This window comes from Mauremys mutica, chromosome 1, assembly GCF_020497125.1.
Source record: "Mauremys mutica isolate MM-2020 ecotype Southern chromosome 1, ASM2049712v1, whole genome shotgun sequence".
NCBI lineage: Eukaryota > Metazoa > Chordata > Testudines > Geoemydidae > Mauremys > Mauremys mutica.
In genome coordinates, this window is record NC_059072.1 from 28,374,817 (window position 1) to 28,397,239 (window position 22,423).

Sequence of the window (22,423 nt, forward strand, 5' to 3'; positions counted from 1 at the left end):
CGAGTCTTCCTGACTAATGATTTAAATCAATTCCACCCCGATTGTTTCAAACAATCACTTTCTCTGGGAGCACAGATGTCAGTTTGGCCTGGCCTAACAGCTTTGTAACAAGTTCTAGAACAGAGTGGGTTTTTTTTTAAATCTTAATTAGAATACTGTAAATTTGTTTGCTAAACAATTAGTTTACAGTAGCCAGGGAGATCATAAAAATATAGGACTGGAAGGTACAAAGGGTCATCTAGTCCAGCCCCCTGCACTGAGGCAGGACCAAGTTGTGATGTTATTGACAAACTGTGACTATATAGATCATTGCTGCAACCACTGTTATATCTGCGGCAAATATTGTACAAAGGTTGTCGTGTGAGGTGTCTACGGAAAGGTTATGATTTGCTAATTATGATTGTGCTATCTGTATGTGTGTATCATTTTTGCAGTTGAAGTTATGAATATTGGCTATGTACTTGTATCTCAATGTATTTTGATTCTAAGAAGCCTCAGTGAAGCATTTGGTCAGCTTCTGAGAAAGGAATTTGCAAATTAAGCGCCCAATAAAGAAACACTTAACTGACAATGGACCTTGGAAGACTCCAATCCACATGAGAAGTCTTCCTGGGAACATTTCAAGATAGCATGTGAGCAATGGCTGCTGCCTGTAAAGAACTGAGTCATGCATGGACATGTGACTTGCCTATGACTCCAGACTCCATCTTGCTGCTGGGATTTTCCACAATAAGAACAAAGGTGTCCTCCTACGGGCAGAAAGCATAAAAAGGCCCTAAAAACTCCTATCTTGTCTTCAGTCCTGCTTCTTACTTCTGGAGGTTCTTTGCTACAAACTGAAGCTCTGAACAAAGGACTGAATGACCCATCCCAGCTGTGGATGTACTTCAGAGACTTAATTTGAACCTGCAGTTTATTCTATCACTGCTACAAGCCTGAACCAAGAACTTTGCCTTTACTGTATGTAATTGATTCCATTTAATCAATTCTAGCTCTCATATCTTTTTCCTTTTATGAATAAACCTTTAGATTTTAGATTCTAAAGGATTGGCAACAGCGTGATTTGTGGGTAAGATCTGACTTGTATACTGACCTGGGTCTCGGGCTTGGTCCTTGGGTAATAGGAGAACCTTTTTCTTTTACTGGGGTATTGGTTTTCATAACATTCGTCCCCATAACGAGGGGCACTGGTGGTGGTACTGGGAAACTGGAGTGTCTAAGGGAATTGCTTGTGTGACTTATGCTTAGCAAGTGGGGGTAAAACCGAAGTCTTCTTTGTTTGGCTGGTTTGGTTTGCCTTGGTGTGCAAAGGAACCCCAGCCTTGGGCTGTAACTGCCCTGTTATAAGCAATTTGTCCTGAATTGGCACTCTCAGTTGGGTCCCACCAAGGGCAGTATCATTACACAAGTATACCTAAAATCAATCATTACAGCTGTTTGTCTAACCTCTTCTTACAAACCTTGAATGACAGGGATTGCACAGACCTCCATTGGAAGCCTATTCCAGTGCTTAATTATCCTTATGGTTAGGTAAAACTTTTGAACATCTAACCAAAATCTCCCATGCTGCAGATTAAGGTCATTACTTCTTGTCCTGCCTTCGGTGGACATGGAGACCAACTGATCACCATCCTCTTTATAACACTTAACATACCTGAAGACTAATCAGATCCCTCCTTTGTCATCTTTTCTCAAGACTAAAGATGACTAGTTTTTTAAGCCTTTCTGCCTAAGTCACGTTTTCTAAAACTTTTATCATTTTTGTTGCTCTCTTCTGGACATCCTTCTTAAAGTGGCACCCAGAAATGGATAATATTCCAGCTGAGGCCTCACCAGTGCCAAGAAGAGGACAATTATAGTCTGCGGCTTGCATGATGTTCCTGTTAATGTACCCCAGAATATTAAAGCTATTTTCACAATTGCATCTTTTTTGACTCATTCAATTTGTGATCCACTATAACCTCCACATCCTTTCCAGCAGTTTTCACCTAGTCAGTACTTCCTCATTTTGTACTGGCACATTTGATTTTTCCATCTTAAGTGTAGCACTTTGCACTTGTCTTTACTGAATTATGTCTTGTTGATTTCAGACCAATTCTCCAATTTGTCAAGGTCCTTTTGAATTGTAATCCTGCTCTTCAAAGTGCTAGCAATCTCTCCCAGCTTGGTGTGGCCACATATTTTATAAGCGACAAAGAGTCCTGTGGCACCTTATAGACTAACAGACGTATACGAAAGCTTATGCTCCAATACTTCTGTTAGTCTATAAGGTGCCACAGGACTGTCGCTTTTTTACAGATCCAGACTAACGCGGCTACCCCTCTGATATTTTATAACCATATTCTCCATTCCATTAACCATGTCATTAATGCAAATATTTAATAGTACCAGACCTCAACTAGATACATCCTCCCAGTTTGACAGTAAGCCATTGATAACTACTATGAGTACAGTTCAACCAGTTTATTTCCCTATTTGATTTATGACAATGTCATGTGGAACTGTGTCAAAGGCCTTTCTAAAATCAAGGTACCACATCCACAGCTCCCCGCATCCACCCCCCTCCCAATCTTCTAACCCTCTCAAAGACAGAAATTAGGTTGTCTAAGCATGATTTATTGACTATTCCCTATTATCCTCTAGGTATTGAAGTTAGGCTGACAGGGGTCTATGATATTTCAGAGTGCAATCCAGATCAGTGAGAGGCTGTGTCACCCCGGCCCTGCAACCTTGGGTCTGTTTACATATACTAGTTGTGGGACAGCATTACCATGAGACTTTTTAATATGCATCTTCATTCACCTCTCTTGGTACCTCAAAAGATCCTTCCCAAGAATTTTGCATTGTTTCCACAGGGCTTAAGATGAACACCAAATCTCCTATTTCAAAAGAGTATTTACATGTAATCATACCACACCTTTTGTTTGGCCTGTCACTGAGGTTAGTTTGAACAATATCCATCATGTCTTAACTCTTTTCTGAACCTTTGTACATACTCTATTACTGCTCTTCTTTTGCCTCAGTGTCCAGTTCCCAGGAGTCTGAGATCTAAGGGTCCTCTCACATTCCTTCCATGTAGAAGATCAAATGGGGGAGAACCTAGTTGATTCTTGGGGTACCTCTCTGTAAGAAAGTAGCAAATAATGCAACAATTCGTCCCAGTCTTGAACTCTTCTTTGCGTACATTCCCAGCACAGACTGAAGAGTTCCACTGAATCTCTTCACTAGACCATTTACCTCTGGATGATATGGGGCAGCCATTAGTTGTTTCATCCCACATAACTTCCATAGCTCACTGAATAGCTGAGACATGAAATACAACCCACAGTCAGATAAAATCCCTTTAAGGAAACCCACTCTGCTAAAAATAGTGAACCAGACTTTAGTCACAGAATCAGCTTCTATGTTAGTCAGAGCAACTGCTTCAAGATATCTAATGGCAAAATCCACTACCAACAGGATATATTTCTTTCCCCTTTGGATAGGCACAGGACCCACAATGTCCACTGCTACCCTATAAAATGCCTGTTCTTTCACAGGCCAGGAGCATATGGAAATTTTCTGTTGTCTGAAAGGTCTTTCCCTTTTTCTGTCATAATTCGCAAGACCTGCAATAATAATTCATCATTCTGTATCCCAGGCCAGTAGAAATTTTTCTTTAACCTCTCAGATTCTCTTGCCCTCAAATGATTGGCAAAAGGAAAATCACATGTTAGAAAGATTAATTAATTCCCCACAGTCCTGGCCAGGCATAATTACCTGCTTGTACTGTTTTTGAGGGCTTTTGGTTTCTCCTATAGGAGCTTCCCTGTAGCGTCTCCCTTCTTCAAAATATCTTTCCCATTTCCCCTTTCTGGGGGTCTCTCTCTGAGACATCCTCTTATGCTCTCTAGAATGAGGGTATCCCTTTTGTTCATCTTCAAAATGCTGGCAACTGACAACTGGGACAGCTTCTTCTGAAACAGAGGTCAATTTCTCCCGTCCCCACCGCTAGGGCCAGGGCCAGGGCCAGCTTTAGGTTGATTCGCCCGATTCCCCGTGAATCAGGCCCCGCAGCCTCCGGAAGAGGGGCCCCGCAAAGTATGAAAGGACCCTCTGCCTAAGTGCCACTGGAAACAGTGGCAACCGATTGAGCTGCCGCCGAATTGCCGCCACTACCTTCAGCGGCAGCTCTTTTGAATCAGGCCCCGCACATTATAAAATTGGCCCTGCCTAGGGCATACCACTTCCATGCAAGAGCTGGCCTCAGCCCCTCCCACATCTGGTAATATGCTGATTTCCCCCCCCGCCCCCCCTCCGACAGCGTATAAGGAAGCACCTTCGTCTCTCTTCTCAGCAGTTTCTGGGATTTTACCATTTTCCTCTGGAATCTCAGCACAATATTCCCTTTTACTATGGGTTACAACATTAAAAGCCTTAGTCACATGCAAACTATCATTCCTACAAGCATTTCCACAGGCATACTATTCAGCACACCCACAGTAAAGTCACCCTTTAAAGCTTCCCATTCCAAATGAACCTTAGCCAAAGGCATGGGAATTTTATGCTCCCCCAGTGCCAGAAGCTCTACCTCCTGGCCAGGTAACAGTCTTTTGAGCCAGACTTTCCCTGACCAGAGAGATCTGCGCACCAGAGTATCTCCATCCTATGCATTTACCACCATTCACTTTACCATTAATTGGCAACTTCAATAAATTCCATATCTACCTGCATAGGGTCAAACCTCACAAGACTACAGAGAGGGCCTACAGATACCTCTTGAGGGCCTGCGCTCTCCCAGCCACCCTCCTCCCTTGCTAGCTGCAGGATCTGTTTCCTCCCAATGCTGTAGACCCTGAGGCCTCAGATAAATCCTGGTAAACTGCCAGCCCACCGTTGGCTTTGTCATAATCCATGAGGTTTCTTAATTCCCGTCTTTTTTCCACCATGGAATAGGCAGCAATTAGCGCACAATTCTTCTGGTTTTTTTGGTGTATTTGGCATATGTTTCTTTACTTATCTAGCGCCTGCTTCTGTTTTCCATCTCTCACCCCAAATAAGCAAACAGAAAACTGTAACCCTTCTTTGACTGTTCCCGAGCCATCATGCTTGAGATCCCCCTAAACTAACACCAGTGCTTACACCACTATGACATTTTAGGATGCAACCCAGACCAGTGAGGGAGTATTGTAAGACATTCTGCAACTTTGGGTGTCTTACAATACCTTGCTGCTGTAGCTGCCACCTGGGCCACTCATAAGCAGCCTGCAGGTATGCAGGTCACACCCTGCGTGAAAAGCGTCCCATTCAATTACATTGTGTAATGGCAGACAAGTAAAAGGAGACATGTTTTTACAGTGCTTTTATAACAATGCTAGAAGTCTAAATAATAAGATGGGTGAACTAGAGTGCCTCATATTAAATGAGGATATTGGTATAATAGGCATCACAGAAACTTAGTGGAATGAGGATAATCAATGGGATACAGTAATACCAGGGTACAAAATATATCGGAAGGACAGAACAGGTCATGCTGGTGGGGAGTGGCACTATATGTGAAAGAAAGCATAGAATCAAATGAAGTTTAAAAAAAAAAAGGGGGTATCTATCCCATCCACCTGGGCCCTTTTAATTCACCAGGCCTCTGGGCAATTGACCCCTTTCCCCCACCCCATCCTCTGCTGGAAGGCCTGACCCTTGGTAAATTGTTCCAATGGTTAATAACTCATTGTTAAATGGAAACAGGAAGCTAAGGGGAGAAAAGCCAGTAGGATTAAGTGACAAGGTTTTAAGAAGTTATTTGAGCCAAAAAGGAATCCTTTAGAAAAGGGGATCCAATTCTAGTGAAGTCAATAGACAAGAGCATCAAACTACAGCAGGTAGCATAAGTGCTGGAACTAAGGGCGTGGAGGGTGCTGCAGCACCCCATGGCTTGAAGGGGTTTCCATCTTATACAGGGTTTACAGTTTGATTCAGTGGCTCTCAGCACCCCCACTATAAAAACTGTGGGGCAGGTAGACCATAAGATGAAAATTAGGAAACCTAATAGGGTCTACAGGAGTTTGAAGATCAAGCAACCAGGGACACAGAAGTAAACAAAAATCTCCAAGTACATTAAAAAAAACAAACAAACAAAAAACGCACCACACAGGTAGCCTGCAAGAATCAGCAGGCCAGGCCTGCTGGACTAACAGTATAAAGGGTGCAGTTAAGGAAAATGGAGGATAAGGACATTGCATAGACACTAAGTAAAGATGCTGGGGGTAGATCTGAAGTAATAATGGATTTTATGGTTAGGGACCAAATGGAAAAATCCAGAAAAAACACTCTGGCTTGATTCCAAACAAAACCAATTTTTTTTCCTTAAATGTTTTGTTTAGTTGAAAAACTTAAGATTTCATTTCAAATTAAAAAAACAAACAGGTCAGGTCAAATTCAACATTTTTGTTGTTGTTTATTTCAAACAAGACATTTTCAGGTTCTCTTTTTAAAATTGGTCAATTTTGAACTAAATCACTTAGAAATGAAACACTGTGAATGAATTTTCTCCCCAGCTTTTCCGTTGGCTGAAACTATTTGTCAAATTTGACATACATTCACAAACAGTTTTGGAGCATCCCCCCCCCCAAAAAAAGCTTGAAAAAAAAAAAATCTTTGTTGAGAAAATTTCACCCATCTCATGCTGGGAGACACCTAACTTTCTATATAATGAAGAGGGGATACTGGTAGAAATTGAGGTGTAAGAATGGTGCTAGAACAAAGCAACACATTAAAAGCTAAGTCACCACAGTTTCAAAAGGACTTAAGAATGATGTGGCTAAGCTGCTAAAGAAAAATATTCAGAGAGAAACCCTGGTCACACTGAAGTCAGTGAGAATTTTGTCACTGATTTCAACAGAGCACGGACTTCTTCAATTTCCCAAATTAAAACCTTTTAGAACACTGGAGGACAAGTGAGGCAAATGTGACCATCTTTAATTCCCACAATCACCTCTCTTTTTTTGTTGTTTATTGTTTGAAATCAGGCTTTTCTGAGTAGTTACAGTTAATTTAGTGAGTTTTACTTCAGTACCATGTAAATTGCTCGGAATAATGATTAAGAATTACATTTTTTAATGTGATGACAGGGACAAACCAAGCTTCTGTAAGAAGAAGAAAAATCATTGTATCTCTTCCAATTGATTAGAATTCTTTTAAATTGTCAAAATAATGGCTAAATAAAAGAACCGAAAGGTTGGTTTTTGTTTTTGAAGTTCCAGATAAGCTTTCACAGTGTTCCTTACAAGAGGCTATTAAGGAAACTAGAGTAGCAATGGGGTGGGAAGTAGCAATGGGGTGGGAAGTTATACACCACCATGAATTAGAAGCTGGTTAAGAATAAATGGCTGATTTTTATTAGGGCAAAGAAAATTAACGAGTCCCTCACTGGTCTAAACTACAAAGTTACGTCAACGTAAGTCTACTTGCATCAACCTCGTTGTGCATGTGTCTACACTCAACTTTGTCTCCAGCTGACATATGTGCCCCATTACAGCAATGCAGTAAAACCACCTCCCTGAACAGCACTGAGCCAAGGTAGAACTACTGAGGTTGTCTCAGGATGAGTGTAGACGCTGACACCTATGGTGACCCTAATAGTCCTCCATCAGCTGTCCCAGAATGCCTGACACAAACCACTGTGGTCACAACTGTGAATCCCACTGCTCAAAGGTCATGGAGACGGAAGCCATTCCCCATCCCTTTTAAAACTCCTATGTATTTTTGAAATTCCTTTTCCTGACTGCCCAGTGAGCACACCTACTAGCTCTCCCATGTTGCGTACAATGGCTCAAACAACCGTGCCAGTTATATGCTTTAGAATGTGCTCCTGCCTGGAGTAGACAGGAATATTTCTCCCCACAGGTCCAGGAGAGCCAGAGACTATGGAGGCACAGGTACCATCCACTCATAAAAATATTGACATCTATGATCAAATTACATTGGGGGGAGGGGGAAATGCAAATGAAGGGATAGGACAGGGACCAGCATGAAACAGAAGGAATACTGGCAAGCATATCACAAAGCCAGGGAGACCAACAGATTATCTGCTGCCGAGCCACAGGCCTATTGCTTTTACAAGAGCTAAATGCCATACTTGACAGACTCCACGAACACTCTGCAGAGCACTACGGATACCATGGAGGAGCCAGAGTCAAAGACCCCTTCTGTGAACAGCAAAGAGAAGGAGAAAGACGGGGCACATACAACTGGCAGGGTCCAGCTATGCCGCAAGCTAGGACTATTTGAGACTCCACCACAGTCTAACCATCAAGTTCAGCTGGCAGGACTGGAGGGGAAGGAACCTTGGGTAAGTGTGTGAATGTATATTTCATTACTATGTTTAAATGTACAGATGCTACCCCGCCTACCTTAGCAGGACAAAGGTATAGATTTTTCATTATTTTACTCATACGAGAAGGTGGTAAAACAAATAAGTGGATGCCAATTCTACCTTTCATATCCTTGTTGGGTTAGACCAAACTGTGGAGTGGGGGGGATGGGACAGGACTTGCAGAACAAGTTGTTTATGTACATAGGGAAGTACCTTGTAACCTCCTGAGAGATCTCAACAAAACCTTTCACAGAGATATTCTGCAGTCCTCCAAAAGTTTTAGGGACGGCAGCCTTATTTCTTCCTCCATGATTGGACACTTTCCCATGCCAGTCTGTACTGACTTCAGCAGGCACCACTGCAGTAAACAAGCTAGCGGCATACAGGCCCAAGCGGCTCCAGGATGCCAGCAGCAGCTGTGCAGTTTGTGCCTTTGTTACCCTCAGGAGCGAGAAATCAGAAAAATCACCACTGAATGTGGAAAATAGTGCCAGTGCTCAGTGACATTTCCATGTACTCAGATCCATGGGAACAGGCCGAAATTGTACTGCTTCATGTGATTGGCTGAGGAAGGAATTGCTCATACTCACCATGGGACTGGACAGCAGTGCAACATCGAGGTGCTCCTAAGCTGAACTCTCATAAGCATGTCTTATTTAAAATTTATGGGGAGCAAGGGAAGGAGTTCTGACCCTTATCATTAATAGTAATAACAGAAAGCAAAAGTTAACTCTTTTTTTTATCTGTAGCTGCTCCTGTTGCTGCCTTGAACACTTGACCATGGTAAGGAAGAGAAAGAAGAGGACTCGGGAGGATGTTTGCCGAGATCTTGCAAGCCAGCATTACACCAAACCACAAACAGGGGGACCTGGATGGTGAATACTGCAGACAATATGGAGAAGGAACAAGCATACAGGAGAAAAGTCACAGCAGGAATCAGAGAGGGAGATGTACCAGGACATGATGGGGCTTCTCCAGCAGCAAACACACATGCTGCAGACTCTTGTTGACCTACAAGTTCAACAAACACAGATTCCCCTCCTGTTGCAGTCAGTGGAGAACCCCATTTCAACAGCTTCCTACACCCCTGAACATTCCACATGCCATCATGGGCCACATCTCTATACTTCCCATTCCACGCCAGAGGATAATAAGGACAACCACAGCTTCAGATAAACCAACAGTGGCTTTCACAAATCAGTGTATGGTAGCCGAAGTGGACTAAAATGGACATGAATGTTCTTTCCCCTTGTTAAGTTCTGTTCCATTCATTTATTTCAGAGGTTTTTATTGTATTTTTTAGGTTTGGTATGAATTTTTTTTTGGGGGAAGTTAATTCATTATTTCAGAAGATACATTGCAGAATGGCTAGCACTACTTAAAACACCAACTACTTGTTATTGTGCAAGGTGACAGCACTCATAGGATCAGTGACAAACACTAATAATTGTAAGTGTACACCAAGTACCACACAATTCCTTCCAGGCCCTGAAACTTCAGGGCCAGGTAGAGCACAAACATACCACATTACTGTGGTTGACTGTTAAAGTGCTCTTTCAAAGCGTTCCTCGGCCACATAGCTCTGCGTTGAGCTCTTCTAATAGCCCTTGTGTCTGGCTGTGCAAACTCAGATGACAGCCGCTTCATCTCTCTCCTCCACCACAACAGCAATATTCCCCCCATTGCCTCACAGATATTATGCAGGACACAACAAGCAAGCTATAACCATTGGGATATTTTTTCTCACTGAGATCCAATCTTGTGAGTAAAGACTACCACCAGCATCTCTTCAATACACCTAAAGCACATTCAACTGTCATTCCACACCTGCTGAACTGGTAGCTGAATTTCTCCTTGGTGCTGTCAAGGTGGCCAGCGTACACCTTCATAAGCCAGGGGAGCAAGGGGTAGGCAGGATTCCCCAGCATCATTATTGGCATTTCAATCTCACCAGTGGTAATCCCCTAGTCAGGAAAAAAAAAATAAAAAAATAAAAAAGGACCTGCTTCAGCTTTCTAAGCAATCCTCTGTTCTTAAATATGCATGTCATGCACCTTCACTGATAACCCATAACAATACTGGCAAAGAGTCCCTGGAGATCCACCAACATTTGTTTAATCACACAAAACTAGCCTCTTCTGTTCATGTACTATGTGGCAAAATAAACTGGGGCCAAAATAGGAATATGCATGCCATCTATTCCCCCGTCACCCCTGCTGCAGTCCAGGAACCTCACTACTGCAAAACCATCTACTATGTCCTGCATGTTACCAACTCACAGTCCCACACAGCACATGACAACTAACGGCCCTGCATACTTGCATGACAACAGCCCCCATTATGGATTTCCCATAATGATTGCCCACTGACTGGCAGCAAGCCGGTACTGCAAGCTTCCACAATACAATCACCATTCACTTCTCAGCTGTCAGCGGAACTCTCATTCTGGTGTCTGAGCTGGCGGGTTGGCATGAGCTCAGCACACAGATGCAGGAACATGACCTCCTGCATCTGAAAGTTTGGCACCCACTATAATGTAGGTTTGGGACAATGAGTAATGTGATCCAACCAATCAGTGCATGTTTCTTGCGCCCAGAAGCATCACTCCACCATCTTCTGCTGCTCAATGAATGCCACCAAAAGCCTTGAATTAGTTTTCACTATGTGTCCCACAGCAAACTGTCCTCCATGAAATCATCATGTACCCCAGTGCTGTTGTTCCTAAGGCTCTACAAATACCGAAGGATTGTGCATCCTGTGTTTCCAACGCTTATGACAATAATGCATATCTACATAGGCTCCATGCTTCTGTCAGAGATGTCAGACACCAAAAGTGTTGCAGGGTGGGACTTTTTAAAAAAAAGAAGAAAAAATATGGGATATGGATGGAATTATGGGGATTTGACCCCCTTGCTCCCAATTTGTTCTGCCCCACCCTGCGTTGTCAAAATTTCCCAAAAGATAATGCTCCAGAGAAGGTGATTGGCACACTATGATACCTATTCCTGGTGTTTCACATTGTGCACTGACACAAGCAATCCTGGTGAGCATGCGCAGCACGGATACAAGAAGCCAACTATGCACACGCATGAGTGATACACTAACTGCAGTGGCTTTATGCCAATGTAATTTATGTTTGTCTAAGTTTGTAGTGTATACATGGCCATAGTTGTGTACAAGAATTAGTAGTGTTAATATATTAATCTGGAAAAGGAGATAAGCAGCAAGGTAGAAAAATTTACTGATGACAAAACTTATTTTGGATAATTAAGACTAGAGAAGATAAACTTCAGATGGTCTAACAAAGCCAGGTGAGCAGGCAGCACAATGCCTAGTGCAGTGGTTCTCAAACTTTTGTACTAGTGACCCCTTTCACATGGTAAGCATCTGAGTGTGACCCCCCCCCAATAAATTAAAAACACTGTTATATATTTAACACCATTTTAAATGCTGAAGGCAAAGTGTGGTCTGGGGTGGAGGCTGACAGCTCACGACCCCCCCCCCTCCCATGTAGTAACCTCATGATCCCCTGAAGGGTCCCAACCCCCAGTTTGAGAACCCCCGGCCTAATGCAATTCATTGTCACCAAATGCAAGGTAATATATCTCTGAAGAAACATGTTAAACTAGGGGGAATCCCATTCCATGTCCTCATCCTACCCTCATCCCTATTCCGGGGGTTCTGACACACCCATGTCAAGAGTTCTGTCTTCCCCCATTAATCTGCCCACCAAGGAGTTCCCAGAGTGAAACCTCAGGACGGCTGAGCTAACTGTTCCACCAACCTGGGGTCTCCCTCTCACAACGAGATGCTGTTGGCAAACTACAAATCACTGGCAGGTACTGCACTTACACAGACATCCACAGGCAGGGACACACCCAACTGAGTTACATGAATGCTTCTCCCAGCCACTCAAACAAAAGAGAGGCTCAAGCCAATTCCCCTCAGCTCCCCAGCTTTGCCTGACCAGTGTAAGTTCATTACCCAGTTCACCTCCTACCTCATTGTGGAGAGGACACACACTAGCCTTTGTAAACTGAGTGGAGATTTCCTGAGAACTTTAACCAAAACACACTAGTTTAGGTAAAATATCAAACAGATTTATTAACTTCAGAAAGATAGATTTTAAGCAATTATGGGTAGTAAGCATTAAGATCAAATAATAAAGCATAAAGACCTAAAAAATAAAAGTAAATTTGCAGTCCGAGTTATGTAAACTCAACAGGATTTGAATCAAGCAGTATCTCACCCTGATAGATGGTACAAACAGGTTACGGTCTTCAAGGCACAGGCTGGAACTGCCTTCCAGCCCAGGACCACCCTCCCAGTTCAAAGTCTTTGTCCTCCAGACAGGTTTCCAGGTGTTGAGTTGTGGGGGGAGTGAGGGTGAGTCATGAGGTCATTTCCCCTTCTTTTATAGTTTCTTCCAGCTTGCTGGAAAGATCTTTTGCTATGAGGCGAGTCAAACTGCCTCCATTGTATACATGCTCTCTCCGAGACAGTTGTTGGGAGAGTGGATTCCCTTCAGCAGGTCTGGCTACTCCACTATTGTACCTGAAAGGCTAGTTGGGGGTGTTCCCAACCTCACAACATACTTCAGTAACACAACAAAATGCCGTAACTTCACATCCAAAGACCGTACATAGAACCCAACAGGCTATTAGTGTTCAACAGATCAAGACTTTTAAAATGATACCTCACAGGGCATACTTTTTACAAAACATATTAATTATATGACGGTGGTGAATATGGGGGTTCCAGGATGCTGTCTTCAGGTACAGAGTGCCACACAAGGGTTTTGTGGGCCCCCCCAATAACAGTCCCTGGCATATGACAATTAGGGCCACACAGAGTCCCTACCATGGTGAGCTTGGGGAAAACGAAGGGGCACAGAGCCCCAGGCACAGTTTAGAGGGAGTTGCAGGGAGTCCCTGAAATAAAAAGGGGAAAGAGGGAGGCACACAGAGTTTGTGAGGTGGAATGGACACACACCAGGGGCTCCATACATTGTGGTCAGCCTAGAAAAAGCAACAGAGTATGCGACGCTCTAGTTAAAAACTGCTAACATTTTAAATCATTAGAGCTTTTCCCTTTTTCAGCTATGTTGTTTCACAGTAGAACCATAACAATGTATCTTCACCTTTAAGATATTACAAATGATTTAGCACAAACTAAAAAGTTTAGTTTTCAGAAACTGCTTTTGGCTTTCACAGATACAAATTTCTTTATTCAGTTTGCCACATTAAGATTTCTCCCCTACACTGAGGATTCGTTTAGAGATGTTTACAAAATAATACCACATTAATAACCCTTGAAAACTTGATTTAACAATGATATACCAAGTACTAAAAGGGAACATTTTCACTCTGCAAGACACATATGCCCCAACATTAACTAAACATCTCATTTAGCGATATAGCAATTACTGACAAGAGCCAAAAGTGATACTTTTTTTTTTTTTTTTAAATATATAAGGTAAGAACCACTTTCCTATAAGCCTGCATGTGCTACCTTCTTGGGGTACGTCCATACTACCCGCCGCGTCGGCAGGTAGCAATCGACTTCTCGGAGATCGATATATCACGTCTCATCTAGACGCGATATATCGAACTCCGAACGCGCTCCCGTCGACTCCAGAACTCCACCACTGCGAACGGCGGTGGCGGAGTCAATGGGGGAGCCGGGGACTTCGATCCCACGCCGTGAGGACGGGTAAGTAGTTTGAACTAAGGTAGTTCGACTAAGGAAGTTGCGTACCTTAGTTCGACACCCCCCCCCCCCCGCAGTGTAGACCAGGCCTTGATCTTGGTCCCTGTACACAGTGCATGTCTCCACAGTTCATCCAACAGGTTGCCCAATACTGAGAATAAGGCAGGCAGAGCTGGACTATATTATACTAGATTAACTGCAGGAAGGCAAAACACATGCAGGTGTGCAAGGAAACAGTGAGTGTGATTACGTGAAACATAGTAAATTACATTTATTTCTGCAAATTGTTTTTAGTGTCGTACAGTGTAAAGTGTTATATAAATATTTATCTTGTGATTGGTCTGGAAAAAGGACAAGATAACTCAGTTTCCTGCTTCAAAAAACTAGAAACACTTGCTGCGTATTTCTGGGGGCCCAATTTATAATGCTAAATTGACCTTGCAACTCAGCACTGCAGAAAACTGTGCCTAGCCTGCAGCAAAGCTCTGAAGTCCATCCATCAAATGTTAATTGTTACCTAGAATAATTATGCCAAAAGAAGCTTTTTAATACTCTACCACCCCTAATTTTTGATAGACTGGCCCAGTGACCCAACAGGACTTTCCTGCCATACCGTATAAGATACCGAGATGTTTTTAGAGGAAATGGTGACAACATGCTGATTGTTCACATGGTGTTCCTTAACCAAAAGATCCGAGTCCAGTTCACAGTACTTATTTTTAAAGTCCTACATGGGGAGAGAGCTACTAAGTCCCTCTCACTTCCCCCACCCCAACCTCTTCACATTACATTCACTAAAGCTAATGAAACTCAGATTCAAATTCATGGGTGGGTAGAGGGAAGGGCTGACAGTTGCTGAGTCTGCTGTCCACTTGAAATGAGTTCAGTAACAGTCTTGCCCCATTTAGGACAGATTATAAATTCTGTTCATGCTGGCTTTTGCTAAATAATCATGTGTCACTGACAATGGTTGCTTGGAAGTCATCCACTGGGATTGGAACACTAAATAAGCAGCTTAAACCAGAGGTGGAGTCTCCCTCGAAGGCTGAATTATGCATCCATTTTTATAAGGTGTCCATACAGTAAAGGACATATATGTGTGCAACAGCTCTTACAGGTTTTTTATTATTAGGAGGTAGGCATATAACAAATAGTAAAACTTACATCATATAAAAAATAGAGGTTTCCAATTGTATCTAGTATACAATGAAGGACACTAAATTTATTTTAGCTCATGCTAAAATAAATTTGTTAGTCTTTAAGGTGCCACAAGTACTCCTGTTCTTTTTGCGGATACAGACTAACACGGCTGCTACTCTGAAAACTAACTGTAGTATTAACTTTGTCCAAACTACCAGCTTTAAGCTATGTTAAGGAGTATCAGGCCTACTCTAGCCTTTTCTGACAGTTTGCACTGGAATGCATAGTATAGATGATGCACAGGCAGTCAGCAGCATTTTAAACAACACAGCAGCTAAACACTGGCAAACTGATCTATTATACCAGCACTCCTACTATTGCTACCACCAGTGGAGCTACACAAGTGGAAATCTAAGGGTATGGCTACACTTGAGATTTGCAGCGCTGGTGGAGGCTTTCCAGCGCTGCAATTAGTAAGTGTCCACACCTGCAGGGCACATCCAGCGCTGCAACTCCCTGGCTGCAGCACTGGCCGTACACCTGGGTCTGCATGGGGAATAAGCATTGCAGCGCTGGTGATCCAGCACTGCTCATCAAGTGTGGACACACACCAGCGCTGTTATTGGCCTCCAGAGTATTAGCAGATATCCCAGAATGCTTTTAATTAAATTACTCTCTGTGTTTTGTTATGCAGCCTCTCTTTGTTTTGTTGTGAACTCGGAGCTCCGGCTCCTTGCTACCGGAGCTGCTTATCTAAAAAACCAACACAGCTCCTGTTTGCTGTGATCAATCAAATGAGATAACCCCTGTGAATGAGGCAGGCAGGGAGTGAGTGTTTGCTTGACAGAGAAGATGCAGGCTGTTTGCAATTAAGAGTTAAGAATAAGGGGTCGGAAACATTTTCTGATTTTTTCAAGGCAGGAAGCTAACACACAGTGTTGGCTCAAAAAATCCACTCTCTCTCTCTCCCCCCGCTCCCTGTCACACTACGCCCCGCCCCACCCCACCCCCCTCATTTGAAAAGCACGTTGCTGCCACTTGAACACTGGGATAGCTGCCCATAATGCATCACTCCCAACAGCGCTGCAAATGTGGCCACACACCAGCGCTGGTAGCTGTGAGTGTGGCCACACACCAGCGCTGTTCCTACACAGCTGGATGACCAGCGCTGCAACTCGTAAGTGTAGCCATACCCTAAGAAAAAACATCTAGTACAGATTGAGTTTAAGTACATGCAGCACAATTTACACCCATACCACAAAGATTCTGAACAGTATTTTATATTTATTAGAGAGCAGTATTTGAGACCTGCTGGTGTTTAGCCTCAAACATGGTTCCAACTTGGAAGGTTCACTTACACCTAGAGTGCCCAGATTGCAAGTATGAAAAATCAGGAGAGTGTGGGGTGTAATAGGCACCTATATAGGAAAAAGCCCCAAATATTAGGACTGTCCCTATAAAATCAGGACATCTGATCACCCTACTTACACCCCTCCCCTCCTCAAAAGAGACATGGTAAATTCATTGACATACTTCCTAGAAGGGTAACGCACATGGGTTAAACCAGTTTTGAAAGCAGTTTCTCTAAGATCTGGTTTACATTAGAAAATTAGATCGGTTTAACTACATCCATCAGGGATGCAAAAAATCCACACCTGAGTGGAGTAATTAAACCGACTTAAGTCCCCATGTCGACAGTGCTCTGTTGATGGAAGAATTCTCCCGTCAACCAAGGCTTTGGCTACACTTACACTTCAAAGCACTGCCGCGGCAGCGCTTTGAAGCGCTAAGTGTAGTCAAAGCACCAGCGCTGGGAGAGCTCTCCCAGCGCTGTCCGTACTCCACCTCCCTGTGGGGAATAACGGACAGCGCTGGGAGCGCGGCTCCCAGTGCTGGGGCTTTGACTACACTGGCGCTTTGCAGCGCTGCAATTTGCAGCGCTGGAGAGGGTGTGTTTTCACATCCTGCTGCAGCGCTGCAAATTTGTAAGTGTAGCCAAGCCCCAAGCTACCGCCTCTCAGGGAAGTAAATTACCTAAGCTGACAGAAGAACCCCTTCTGTGGGTGTAGATGTCTATACTGAAGCACTCTGGCAGCAGCAGTGCAGCTGTAGTATTTTAAGTGCAGACAAGCCCTAATCCCTAACTGACTTGGTAAACTGATCTAATTTTCTAGTGTAGACCAGGTCTAAGCATAGTTTAACAGTTAAAAATACTTTTTTCTTCACTACTCTAGAATGAGACCCTTCCCTGCAGATCCTAAGCAATACATCTCTCAAACAACTTCTACAGTGAGACTGAACAAAGCTTTAGAGAAAACAACACAGTAAGTATGTTATAAATTACAAACATACTAGCAACAATAGTAAAATTTAAGGGTGCCATTAACTAACTCACACCCCAAATTTGGATTTGGGGGGGGGGGGGGGAGAGAATGCACAAAGGTTGGGATATTCAAAGCCAATTAGGGTTATTTAGTCATAACTCCTTTTCATTCCAGTAGAAGGCGAGCAGCTAAGGAGCTGGGTTTGGAAGTTTTACCTGGAGAATCTGACACCCAGTATTAGCATTGGTTGTTCCCTTTACAGCATTGTGAAATCACGACCAGAAACGAAACAAACGTGAAGCCAACCAGCACAGCCTCACTGTCCAAAGTTGAATGAAAGGAGGTGGGGTGGGGAGCTCAATGAGAAAAGCTAGACATGGAACATTCTTTCAGTTGTTTTAAGAAGCTGTTAGTAACACGAACAAGGGGGTTTCAGTAACATTCGTGTTACAATTTTCTCCACACAGCCCTTCTTTGGGATCCCCCAAACCACCACCTTTATAGCTGGCAAGGGTATTGTTTTAGAACAAGGCGGGCTCCTGGCCAGGCAGCAGCATCTCCCCTTCGCTGTCCCACCATCTAGGTACCCAGGCTAGTCGCTCTCCACACGCGAGGTTTTTCTTAGCCCGCCCCAAGTGACATGCTGCCGCTGAGCCCTTAGCAACTACCCGTGCGCAGCCAGCGGGCACCGCGTAACCACTGACCCTCGCGGGCCTCAGGCCCCCACAAACCTGCTGCGGGCGGCGCCAATGCCCGCCAGCGCTGAGCGTCGCCCGGCGCCGGTTTCGCTTTCTAGCTCGCCTCCACTCTCCAGTTCCCGGCAGCCCCCGCCCCTCTCGCTTCAAGGGGGCACGACCCCCGCCCCGGGGATCCCCTGCCAGGCCCAGCCCGGGCCAGCCCAGCCCCCCGCCCGCTAGCCCAGCCCCTCCACTGGTACCCCGGTCTCCTGCCGCCACCGGGACCACAGGGCAGCCTCCCAGCCCTCCCTGCAGCTAGGGGGAGCCCCGGGGGCAACCCAACCACCTCCGCTGGGTACCCCGGCCTCATGCCACCACCGAGACCCTCCGCCAGCCTCCCCCCCGGGGGCAGCTGCCCTCCAGCCCCAGCCCCGCGCCGCTCTGCGGCGGCCCGCCCAAGCCGACAGGCAGTGGCCTCAGGTCCGGCCGGTGCCGTGCGCGGCGGCGCCGCCCCGCCGTGCCCCGCTAGTCCCTGGCCGGGCACCGTCTGGAGCCCGGTGCCCTGCGCGCCATGGGCCGGCCGAGCCCCCGCACGCAGAGGTGACCCCGGCCAGGCCCGCCGCCCCGTACCTTGTAGGAGTCGGTGGCAAGCAGGATGTTGAACTCTGCGCCTGCCGCTGCACGTTCCATCTCGCCGAGCACGAGCCGCCGCTGCTGCCGCCGCGAGCAGGGACAATCACAAACGGGCTGTGCCGCCGCCACCGCCGCCTCCCCCCGTCGCTGCCAAGAACCTCCCTGGGGGGCGGAGCCACCGCTCCATAGCCCCCCCATTAGATTAGACCTGCGACGGGAGGAGGTGGGGCTATGACATCACGGGTGGGCGGGACCTGCGCTTCCACGCATTCTCGAAGAGAGCGGGGCGGGGCCAGCGCTTCACGTTCTCTGTCGTGGGACTCGATCGCCCGGCGGTTGGAAGGGGGCGGAGCCGAGGCGGTGATGCTACAAGGGTAGCCGCTCCATTCTCTCTTTCTATTGGCTGGGATCCCCGGAGCTGGGCGGCAGGAGAGGGAAAGATGCTCAGTCAGGAGAGCTGGTGACCAAGCGGGGAAGGAGTATGTGCGCATGCGCGCTGGCGCGCAGAGCTCACTGCTTTCGATTCCTCGGAACCGCGGCGGGCGCGGGGAAGTGGCTCAGGCCTCGCCCCGCCCTTGGCTGCGGCGCCGCGGAAGCCCCGTGCGCTGGACTCCGCGGGCGGGGGGTACTCCGGGGTTCCCGCCCGCGGCGCGAGGCCAGGCCCAGAGGGCAGCCGCTTCGCAGCGAAGCAGGGTCTGGAACAGGGCTGGGCCTGGATCCTCTGTGGCGCCAGCGCTGCTGGGAGCCCCGCTCTGTGGAGCACCAGCTCCCGGCGCTGCTGGGAGCCCCGCTTAGCTGCCGGGCTGGCCGAAGGTGAGCAGGGCGCGCAGGCCGGCACGGAGACCCGCCTGAACCCCGCATGAAGAGGGCTCAGGGCTGCCGCAGCAGGAGAAAGTTGTTTGGAGACGCTTAGGCCCATCCCTGTAGCCCAGTGCCTCGTCGAGAGTGCCCTAGCGCCTGGGCCGCCGAGGGATCGAGACTGCGTGTCCGCTGATGACTCTCAGCGAGCCTCAGCCAGGGACAGTGCTCCTAGTCCGGAGCTGGCAAGCGGCCACTGCAGGGTGGTGTGTCTGGAGAGGTGTCTCGTCCCCAGGGGCGGCTCTGTGTATTTTGCCGCCCAAAGCACGGCAGTCAGGCGGCTTTTGGTGGCGTGCCTTCGCCTATCCGCCACCGAAATACCACGGAACCAGCTGACTTCCTGCAGAAACGCCACCGTGCCGGCAGGCCGCCCTCCGTGGCTTGCCACCCCAGGCACGTGCGCTGGTGCCTGGAGCCACCCCTGCCCAGGGGAAGCATCAGCTGCCACGTCTCTCCTGAGCGGTGGGGCTGAGTTCTGCACACACACAAGCCTACCACAACCAACTCCTCTGGGCCCAGCTTGCTGGTTTACCTCCTGTCTAGCAAATGCTCTGTATGCTGGCTGCCCTTTAAGGATCAATGAGCTGAATGTAGGATTAATTCACCATGACCTCTGACATCCTCTCCTTCTCCCCTGTGACTGACATTGAAGTTTCCCACCCACTTTCCTCCAGTCCATAACACTTGATAAAGTCACCTTTCTCCCTGCCTTGAATGCTTTCACTGGCTCACCCTCTTCCACAACATGAAGTTCAAGTATCTCGCCCTTATCTTCAAGCCAGTACTGCATAACTCTACCGCCTTCCTAGTGTTCCCTCTAATTTTTCCCGCCTTTGCGGAATGAATTTTGTTATGGGCACCAATATGGAGGGGATGTGTGGTGGGGCGAGAGGTTTGGAGTGTGGGAGGGGGCTCAAGGCTGAGGGTGCAGGCTTTGGGGTGGGACCAGGGATGAGGGCTTTGGGGTGCAGGAGGGTGCTCAGGGGCTACAGTGGGGAGTGAGGACTCTGCCCAGCTCTCTCTCTCCCCACAGCAGTACCTAGGCTGGCGGAGAGAGGAGCCTCTCCCCGCTATGGCAGCTCTGGGGCTGCAGCATAGGTGACACTCCCCCAGCCCCAGAAGGTCCAGGCTGGAGGAGGGCTGTGCCTGGGGCTGGCCCAGGCAGCTCTGCAGCAGAGTTGGGGCTGGGGTAGGGGCACCCTGGCTGCAGCAGTTTGGGGGCTGGGCTAGATGAGGGCCAGGGGAGAGGCAATCTGGCCATGGCAGGTCCCCTGAGTGCCTGTGTGGTGCTAAATAGGCTGCTGCATGGCTGTACAGCTTACAGGGAACCTAGTTTCCTACTTTTCTGTCTTTGTCATGCCTCCCCGCTCCTCTAACAATGCCAGTCTCCAAATACCATTTACCTGCTTTTCTAGTGATCTTTTCTGCACCCTCTGCCACATCACCCCCAAGCATGGAATAACTTTCCTGAGCTGGTCTGGACTGCAACCTCAAACCCCTTCTGAAGACCTACTTCTACTGTGATGCATTCAGTAACTAACAGTATAGTTGTAGAGTAATTTGGGATCATTTTTACTTGGTATATGATCATTTTAAAGTAGTCTGCCCTTCAAACTTTGTATTATCAGGATGGGGCCAATCATTGCCTGGCTTGTTTGCAGTTCTTTTTTCCCCTGCCCTGCACGTCTATTTTCTTTTAGAGTGTCAGCTCCTTGAGGCAGGGGCTGTATCTGTTTTAGTGTTTGGAAAATGCATATTATAGTGCAGGCATTATCAGAAACAAGAGTTACTAATAATTAAATTAATGACTGAAGAAAAATCCTTTGCCTCGAACCACAGTTGCAGGAAATTTGCAAACTAGCTGTTTAATTAGTGAAGACTGGGGAGCAGAAATCCTGCAGTGTCCAGTTTAAAAAAAAAGCAATGACAAAGAATCATAGAATCTCAGGGTTGGAAGGGACCTCAGGAGGTCATCTAGTCCAACCCCCTGCTCAAGGCAGGACCAAACCCAACTAAATCATCCCAGCCAGGGCTTTGTCAAGCCTGACCTTAAAAACCTCTAAGGAAGGAGATTCCACCACCTCCCTATTCCAGTTCTTCACCACCCTACTAGTGAAAAAGTTTTTCCTAATGTCCAACCTAAACCTCCCCCTCTGCAACTTGAGACCATTACTCCTTGTTCTGTCATCTGCTACCACTGAGACCTGTCTAGATCCATCCTCTTTGGAACCCCCTTTCAGGTAGTTGAAAGCAGCTATCAAATCCCCCCTCATTCTCTTCCGCAGGCCCCACCCTCCCCCGGCCCCACGTGTCCCCCCCCCCACCCCGTCTCCAGCCCCACGTTCCCAGCCCCGCATTCCTGGCCGCGACCCTGCCCGGCCACCGGTCCCGGCACCCCCACCGCCCCGCGTCCCCCCCCCCCACGTTTCCGGCCGCGACCCTGCCTGGCCCCGTGTCCCCGACCCTCCCCGGCCACCCGGCTGTGCCCCCTCCCATCCCCGGCCCGCGTCCCCTACCCTCTCTGGCCGCGGCACCCCCCGCGTCCCCTGTCCCCGGCCGCGACCCTGCCCGGCCCTGTGTTCCCGGCCACCTGGCCATGCCCCCCCCCGGGTCCCCGCCCGGCCCCGACCCTCCCCGGCCGCGGCACCCCCCCCGGCCCCGGCCGCGACCCAGCCCGGCCCCGCGTTCCCGGCCGCGACCCTCCCCAGCCACCGGCACCCGCCCCCCCTGGC

The 22,423-nt window shown here is 47.2% G+C and overlaps 1 protein-coding gene across 2 annotated transcripts in view; it reads right to left on the reverse strand.

Annotated features, from left to right (window-relative positions):
- NAMPT (nicotinamide phosphoribosyltransferase) overlaps nucleotides 1-19,010 on the reverse strand; it is a 64,772-nt gene extending 45,762 nt beyond the window's left edge. The window contains exon 1 of one of the 2 annotated variants that reach the window (XM_045030096.1): nucleotides 18,831-19,010. In XM_045030096.1, coding sequence (XP_044886031.1) covers nucleotides 18,831-18,890 — 60 coding nt within the window. In that variant the 5' untranslated portion in view covers nucleotides 18,891-19,010. The remainder of the gene's footprint in view (nucleotides 1-18,830) is intronic. The other variant, XM_045030105.1, reaches the window with a different exon arrangement.
- Between the last annotated feature and the right edge of the window lie 3,413 nt (nucleotides 19,011-22,423).